At 51.5% G+C, this 8251-nt stretch overlaps 1 protein-coding gene across 3 annotated transcripts; it reads left to right on the top strand.

Annotated features, from left to right (window-relative positions):
* Positions 1 to 2157: 2157 nt before the first annotated feature.
* RT1-DOa (RT1 class II, locus DOa) lies at positions 2158 to 5362 on the top strand. Of its 3 annotated transcripts, none has more exons than XM_006255914.5 (5): positions 2158 to 2311; positions 3660 to 3908; positions 4108 to 4389; positions 4482 to 4617; positions 4790 to 5353. In XM_006255914.5, exons 1-5 carry the CDS (start codon positions 2230 to 2232, stop codon positions 4791 to 4793), a joined length of 753 nt encoding a protein of 250 aa, XP_006255976.1. In that variant the 5' UTR covers positions 2158 to 2229; the 3' UTR covers positions 4794 to 5353. The 3 variants fall into 3 exon arrangements, with proteins under 3 accessions (XP_006255976.1, XP_017457035.1, NP_898874.2); XM_017601546.3 differs by having other exon boundaries at positions 2178 to 2256; positions 4790 to 5362; NM_183051.2 differs by lacking the exon at positions 4790 to 5353 and having other exon boundaries at positions 2226 to 2311; positions 4482 to 4621.
* Positions 5363 to 8251: the final 2889 nt, after the last annotated feature.

Here is an 8251-nt window from a genome sequence, read left to right as displayed (position 1 = left end):
TGTCGTATGTGTGCACTGTGTGGTGTTGAATAGGGAAACCAGCACCCATCACAGCAAACGTCCGTCATTCCTGTGTTGGGAACATTCAAAGCCCTCTCCAGCAGCTGCTCTGAGACAGTGGATTGCTCTCAGCTGGTTAGCCACGCTCTCTCTGTACCTCCCCTCCCAGCCCCGGACACCACCATCTTTGCTCTCTGCATTCACAGCATAATCGACTTAGCGTCCACACGTGCGGGCCTGTGGCGTTGCCTTTCTATGTCAGACTTACTCCTCCATCTAACACAATGCCCTTCAGGCTCCTATGACAGGGTTTTATTTGTTATGAGCTCATGCATGTAGAGGCAGGGGTGCCTTCCTCTTTTGCGTTACATCTCATTTTTTAAAAAAAAGATTTATTTACTTATTATATATGAGTACACTGTAGCTGTCTTCAGACACCAGAAGAGGGCATCGGATTTCTTTGCAGATGGTTGTGAGCCACCATGTGGTTGCTGGGAATTGAACTCAGGACCTCTGGAAGAGCAGTCAGTGCTCTAACCACTGAGTCATCTCTCCAGCCCACACCTCTTTTTTTTTTTTTACACACCTCATTTTTAAAAGATGGTTTATTTCATTTTTAGTTATGTGTATGCATGCACACATGTGTCTGAGCATCGGTGTGTGCATGTGAGTTCAGGTGCCCACTGAGACTAGAGGAATCAGATCCCCCTGGAGCTGCAGTTACAGGATGTTATGAACAGCCTCATGTGGGCACTGGTTCCCAAATCTGATCCTCTGGCAGAGCAGCGTGGGATTTTACTGTTTCCCAGCGCACCTCCCCCATATCCTCTGAGATGGGACTGTGGCTGAACCTGGAGCTCACCTATTTGGTTAGCTGGCTGGCCAGCCAGGTTCACAGATCTGCCTGTCTTTGCCCTCCCGGGGCTGTGTTTACAGACCTGCGCCACCATGGCTGGCTGTTTTGGTGTGCTGGGAATCCAAACTCAGCTCCTTATGCTCTTTTTTTTTTTAAATAAAGTCTTTTATTTTTTATTTTTATTTATTTATTTATTATATATAAGTACACTGTAGCTGTCTTCTGATACACCAGAGCTGTCTTCTGATACACCAGAAGAGGGCATTAGATCTCTTTACAGATGGTTGTGAGCCACCATGTGGTTGCTGGGAATTGAACTCATGACCTCTGGAAGAGCAGTCGGGTGCTCTTAACCACTGAGCCATCTCTCCAGCCCGCTCCTTATGCTCTTGTGGCAAGCACTTTACCCACAGTACCACAAATGTGTATTTATTCCAAACTCCACAGGCTCTCTGGAGCCAAAGATCCAGGAGATTTCTCAGACATCGTCAAGCTTGAAAATCCTTTCAATGTTGTCGGAAGGTGGCTGCCGGAAGTTTGACGGAAGTTCTCTCTGTCATGATAGACCGTTATCCATTTTAGACAAGGTCTCTCTATGCAGCCCTGGCTGGTCTGGAACCCTTTCTGTAGACCAGGCTGGCATCAAACTCATAGGGATCCACTTGCCTCACCCTCCAGAGTGCTGGCATTAAAGCTGTGGCCACCATCCCTGCATCTCTCTGTTGAGGGAGTATTGATGGAGTCCTTCCAGGGCCAGCCATTGGCAGAGCCCATCAAGAGGCAAACGCTAGGTGCATGCGAACCCTGGTCAACCTCTGGCCAGCATGGAAGAGGGTGTCTAGGGACCAGAAGGGATAAATGAAGACCACATCTGTGGTGTTCCTTAAGGGGAAAGCATCATTAGTGGTTATACATTCTTTCTTACGGGATAAAATAAAATGTTTTTGAAAATGATTTGCAGATATAAGGGTTTTTATCCTGTGATTTATTTTATCCAATGATTTCCCTTTAACGTTTCTTAGTGTGTTTTATTTTATATTTTAAATTTTCCCAGAGGGACCCACAGGAAAAATCAGGTTCTATCATGGACCAGATGGAGGCTTTGCCCGGCTCAGCCGTTTGGTGCTCTGTGGCTTCTCTGCTCCTTCCTGAAGCCCCTTCTTGAAAGGTGAAGTGGCCAGTGACCCACGGCCTCCACCTTTCACCCACTCTCTTTACTTCCTTATCCAGCAACAAACTCATCATCTCAGAGAACTGCTCTGATTGGCTGCTTACTGCAAGGGTCTTCCCCTAACCTAGACTCCGTTTCTTTTTATCTCCATCTTGCTCCCTTGCTCCCCAAACAAACGTTGTTAAAGCCACCCAACCCGGCAATGGTCCTCTTTGTGGAGCTGGTCCAGGTATTTCTAACCATAATGAGCTTCCTGGGTCCCCGGGGAGTATGGGCCATCAAGGGTAAGTGCTGGGGACACCTGTGGGGGGGGGGGGTGGCACAAGAGAAAGTGTCTCTGCGTCGGGTATACGGCAAACCTCCCCCCCCCACACACATACCGCAGACAAATCCCTGCCACTCTGTCACCTCCACTGTGGACCTAACCACGGGGCTGAGGCTGGGTCTCCTCTGGGCTTCTTTTACATTCCGAATTCTCCTTGCCCCTTCCTTTTCTGAGATCCCTGCCCTCACTCGCCTCACTGCAGAACACCCTGGCTCCTGTACCACTTCCTGACTGCGACGGGCAGTTCTTGTCCGGCTTTGGTGCAGCATCCACCTCCGCTGTGTGTTTATGTGCGATCCCCTTTGGCTTTCCGCGTTTAGCACCGTGCTGGGCTCACGGCAGTCCCTCACACTCCTTCAGAGTGTGAAACTTTGAATCCCATTTTTTTTTCCGGAGCTGGGGACCGAACCCAGGGCCTTGCGCTTCCTAGGCAAGCGCTCTACCACTGAGCTAAATCCCCAACCCCCCATTTTTTTTTAATTGGCTTTTCAAAACACGGTTTCTCTGTGTAGCCCTGGCTACCCTGGAACTTGCTCTGTAGACCAGGCTGGTCCCAAACCCAGAGATCAGCCTGCCTCGGCCTCTTAAGCGCTGGGATTAAAGTTTGTGTGGCGCGGCTGCCAGGCATGAACTTCTGACTTTATGTCCGGTGTATCTTACAATATTTGGGGATCTTCTCCCTCCCTCCACTGTTGTAGGAGACAGCGTTTCATTGAATTAGGTAGCCCGCGCAGGTCTTAAACTTCTGATCCTCCTGTCTCTGCCCTCTGAGTGCTGGAGTTGGAGGGGTGTGTCGTCATGCCCGGCTTGTGGAAAAGCCGCCCTTTCCCTCACCTTGGTCTCTGGATCATAGATATTATTAAATCGTGCTCCTGTCTGTCACTGTCCCTTACCCACCCCTAAACTAGCTCGCTTTCCCAAAAGCCCCCTTCAATGCTTCCCCTTAACCATTTTCTCCTCACCCCAAATTTACCATCTCTCACACACGACCTGACAGGGTGGCTGCCACTACAGCTACCGCTGCTGTTGGAGATCTGGAAACCTGACACCTTCTGGGGTGGGCAGTCTCTCCTTTTCCCACCCTGCTTTGTCAGCTCCACCCAAGCGCGCTGTTGGCCACGCCTCCACCCATGCTTGCAGTGGCCACGCCCTCTCGGCCCTCCCACTTTCGTGTCCCTGGAGCCCTTCCAGGGGCTGCTGTGGCTTTACCCGGCTGTCCTCGCACACAGCCCAGCATGAGCGCAGGCTGAGACTCAGAAGCTGAGACACATTTCTCTCCGCTCCCATCCATCCCTCACCCGATACAGCCGACCACATGGGCTCCTACGGACCAGCCTTCTACCAGTCTTACGACGCCTCCGGACAGTTCACACACGAATTTGACGGGGAACAGATTTTCTCTGTGGATCTGAAGAAGGGGGAGGTCGTGTGGCGTCTGCCCGAGTTTGCAGACTTCGCGTACTCGGACTTTCAGAGCGGGCTGATGAGCATCTCCATGATCAGAGCTCATCTGGACGTCTTGGTAGAACGCTCCAACCGAACCAGAGCCGTCAGTGGTACCGGGCCCTCCTTCCACCCCACCTAACTAGGCAGGGACAGGACCCCCAACCCCTCTCCAGAGCCCTGCCCTCCCCTCCCCTCCTGCCCCAGGAGGGTCCCAGAAAGCTACTGCAGGAAGTATCCCTTAATCTTGGCCCTAGTAAAGCCCAACTGTACGGGACGGGATTTTGGGATTCAGGTTCTGATTCCTCCTAGTGCCTCCCCGGGTGACCGTATTCCCCAAGTCTCGCGTGGAGCTGGGAAAACCCAATGTCCTCATCTGCATGGTGGAAGATATCTTCCCGCCTGTGATCAATATCACCTGGCTGCGCAACAGCCAGCCCATCACTAAGGGAGTGACCCAGACCAGCTTCTACTCCCAGCCTAACCACAGGTTCCGGAAGTTCCACTACCTGACCTTCGTGCCCACGGCGGAGGATGTGTACGACTGCAGGGTGGAGCACTGGGGCCTGGACGCACCGCTCCTCCAGCACTGGGGTATGCAGCACCCTGTCCTAGTCTGTCCACGTCCTCGTGTCCACTACTCCAGATCCCTCCCTGTCTCCTCTGACCCTCGCTTTCTTTCCCAGAGCCCCAGGTGCTTACCCCACCACCGGACACCACAGAGACCCTGATCTGTGGCCTGGGCCTGGCTCTCGGCCTTGTGGGATGCCTCCTGGGCACCTTGCTCATGGTCACAGCCACACGCATGCCCAGTACCCGCAGGTGAGTGAAGAAACCCGAGGAGTCTATGGCAAAGGGAGGAAGATGTGGAGCAGATGGGAGAGGAGGGGAGGGGGAGGGACGAGGAACGGGGCAGGAGATAGAAAAGTAGGGGTTTGGTGAAGTGGGCGTGCAAACGTGAATGGCCTCGGTCATCGGGGTTTTGTGACTTTAGGTAACTTCTGAGAGAAACCCAGGAGAGATGATTCCTGGCGGACTTCTGGAAGCTTCTGCATGCTCAGCGGCAGCCTATTACAGTGTGGACCTCGAATGGCACCAACAGCTGTTCTACAAGTCCCTCATTTTCTGGTCACTAAGTCCCAGTAGAACTTTGTGGTCACAGTTTGTGCTGCCCTGGTACCAGTCACACCTCTTGCAGCTTGGGGGCTGGAGATATGGCTCAGTGGCTAAAAGCACTGACTACTCTTCCAGAGGTCCTGAGTTCAATTCCCAGTAACCACGTGGTGGCTCACAACGGTCTGTAATGGGATCTGATGCTCTCTTCTTCTGTGTCTGAAGACAGCTACAGTGTACTTAAAAAAAAAAATGCTGGGGTTGGGGATTTAGCTCAGTGGTAGAGCGTTTGCCTAGCAAGCGCAAGGCCCTGGGTTCGGTCCCCAGCTCTGAAAAAAAAAATGCTTGCCTGTTTCCTTTTCATAGGGTCAGTACTTACAGGTGAGGGACACCTGAGCATCAAGAGGAGTTCTGGGTGGTGACCACCGAGGGAGGGGCACATTACTGAATGTTTTTATGTTATCTCACCACTGCCTTGTTTGGCCTACAGTGTGGTCCTTGTCAGTGGATCATTTCACCAGGGCTTCACACATCTCCTGAATTCAAACTTCAAGGAAATGGGTACAGAGTATCCAACTGTTGCAACTCCCCTGACCTAGGACTTTTGTAGGGTACTGGGAGAGGAGGGCTCACAGGAACTCTGCTCCTACATGAACACCACCTCCCTTTCAGACATTCCGAGCATCCTGTGAATGCCAGACAGCTGCCCACAAGACTCAGCATGGCTACCTCCTTCAGTGGTGTGCATCATATTAGGCAGGAGGGCAGCACAGAGGATCTGCAAGATGCAGGAAGACAGGAGGTCCAGAGCTGGAGAGATGGCTCAGTGGTTAGAGCCCTGGGTGCTCTTGCAGAGGACCTGGGTTTGATTCCCAAGCACAGACACTGTGGTTCACACCGGTCGGTAACTCCCAGTTCCAGGGGATCCTGGTGCACTGATGTGCATGCAGGTAAATTACTCATGCATATCAAATTAAAATAGTAAACTAATCTTCAAAGAAAAAGGATAGGACATCCCAGTGACCCACCAGCTCTCTCTAACTGCATGGGCCAGAAGACTGTATCCATGAGCAACAACAAAACACACAAAGAGCTCAGTGAACTTACAAGGTAGCTCTTGTCAGTCACCAAATGAGTGGCCTCGATTTGAGGGCTCCAAGCAGGAATACCGTAGGAGTCTCTCTTGGGATCTTCTGGATTAGGATTTCAGGGGTGGGAAAATAGGAACTCTGTACTATTTTATTTTATTTATGTGCACTGGTGTTTTGCCTGTGTGTCTGTGTGAGAGTGTCAGATCTTGGAGTTACAGACAGTTGTGAGCTGCCATGTGGGTGTTGGGAATGGAACCTGTGTCCTCTGGAAGACCAGTTGGTACCTTTAATAACTGACCCATCTCTCCAGCCCCACACTGTACTTCTTAACGTGCTCCGGTTGACTCTGAGGTCACTATCTAATGCTAGGGGACGTCTGTGATGCAGGTGCTGCCGGGGGCCACCCTGAGGTCTGAGTTGGACCAAAACTGCTTTCTGGAGAAACTGGGCTTGTAGTGTTTTCAGAGTCGATTAAGATAAATAGAACCGGGGTTGAGGATTTAGCTCAGTGGTAGAGCACTTGCCTAGCAAGCGCAAGGCCCTGGGTTCGGTCCCCAGCTCCGAAAAAAAGAAAAAAAAAAAGATAAATAGAACCAAAACTGTGGTTTGAACTGTAAGCTTGGTCCTGGGACAGAAGGGGCTGAGAAGGACTTGTTGGTTTTCCTGGGAGAGAGTGAAAAGAAATGCTGGGTCTGGGAAAAAGCAAGGTCTTCCCTGTACACTGAAGGAGTGCACACAACCCGGGTGGGTTTGGTCCTGGGGACAGAGCTGGGATGAGACAACAAAGCCCAACTCCTCTTCCTGCTGGGCCACGGCCTGCGTGTTAGCCACAGTCCTCCGTGGACTGTCTTCTCTGGTTGGTCCCTCATAGCTCTTGAGCTCATGTTGTACCTGTCCCTGCCTCCTCCCACCCTCACGGGACTGTCTCCCAGTCATACTTTCAAGTTCTTGGAAAAACGAATAGCTAAGAAACTGGGGGTGTGGGCGGGGTTGAGCATACATGCTGGTCCAACGTACTCTGAGCAGGGGACAAGATCGCACAGCCATGGAGCCCCTCCTGAGGTGAGGGGTTAGTTTCAGGGAGAGGACAGCCCAGCTCTTGGAAGACATCACAGTTTGCCACTACCTTTCCCAATTTGTCGTTCACTCACCTTGACTGGTCATCAGAGACTGCCTCTCCCTATGGTTCTGACTCTCCCCATCCCGAATGCTTTCCTACAGATAACAATCAGGTCACCTCTCCCACGGAATGACACAACCATTCCCCTCTGCCCTCCAGTCCACTCTCCTTTCCCTGAGATTTCTGTGCTGCTCCCTCAGATCCCTTCCACGAATAGCCAGAGTCAGAAGAGCTCTTCAGGATTTGTTACCAAGCCCCTTCCCTTACCGCAGCCTCACCCTCAGGGACAATTACTTCCAACTGTCCTAACAGACCCTGAGGTGTGATCCGGTTGTGGATTGCTCCCTCCCCCATTTATGGTGCTGATAGCTTGGTCCTCAGTACCGGTGATGTTGGGGTACGGGGATCTTTAAGATGAGGTCAAGAGGAGGTTCTGAGATCACTGGGGACATCGTCCTGGGGAGGGATTAATGCAGCTCTGGTTATCTAATCGTAAGAAGCAGCCTGATCCCCAACTGCCCTCTGGCTTCCTGTCTGCTTCCTCCCACACACTCCCTCCATGGGGTATCCCCAGACTGCAAATCCTCCCCAGAGCCTGGCCTCATGCCCTTGACTCTCCAGAACCACAGACTAAATAAATCTTTTTTTTTAAATTTATATGTGTATACTGTAGCTGCCTTCAGACACACCGGAAGAGCTAGATCATCAGATCCTATTACAGATGGTTGTGAGCCACCATGTAGTTGCTGGGAATTGAACTCAGGACCTCCGGAAGAGCAGTCAGTGCTCTTAACCGCTGAGCCATCTCTCCAGCCCCCAAATTAATCTTTTAAAGGATGAAAAACATTTTGTTAGTGGAAAGAGGACTACACCCGTTAATAGTAATCTCCTGTCCATGCCACGTGGGGTGGATTACTACATCGTGACGGATTTGATTTTGTTTTCAAACAGGGCCCAACTATGTAGCCTGGTTGTCCTGGAACTTGCTATGTAGACTAGGCTGGCCTCGAACTCACAGGGACCCGTCAGTCTCCACTGGGATCAGAGTCACATCAGTGTAGCTGGTTGTTGTTGACGGGTTTTCCTTCTTCATTTGTTCCACTGTGGCAGAGAAGCCAGGATTGTGCTTTGT

This window comes from Rattus norvegicus, chromosome 20 (genome assembly GCF_036323735.1).
Source record: "Rattus norvegicus strain BN/NHsdMcwi chromosome 20, GRCr8, whole genome shotgun sequence".
Taxonomy (NCBI): Eukaryota; Metazoa; Chordata; class Mammalia; order Rodentia; family Muridae; genus Rattus; species Rattus norvegicus.
This window is presented reverse-complemented; position numbering and strand designations above follow the sequence as displayed.

Excerpts from the sequence above, each read along its gene's own strand:
- RT1-DOa (XM_006255914.5), top strand. The coding sequence starts at position 2,230 with ATGGTCCTCTTTGTGGAGCTGGTCCAGGTATTTCTAACCATAATGAGC. Across the intron at positions 2,312-3,659 it reads GGGAGTATGGGCCATCAAGG|CCGACCACATGGGCTCCTAC; the intron begins GTAAGTGCTGGG and ends CACCCGATACAG. Across the intron at positions 3,909-4,107 it reads CCGAACCAGAGCCGTCAGTG|TGCCTCCCCGGGTGACCGTA; the intron begins GTACCGGGCCCT and ends GATTCCTCCTAG.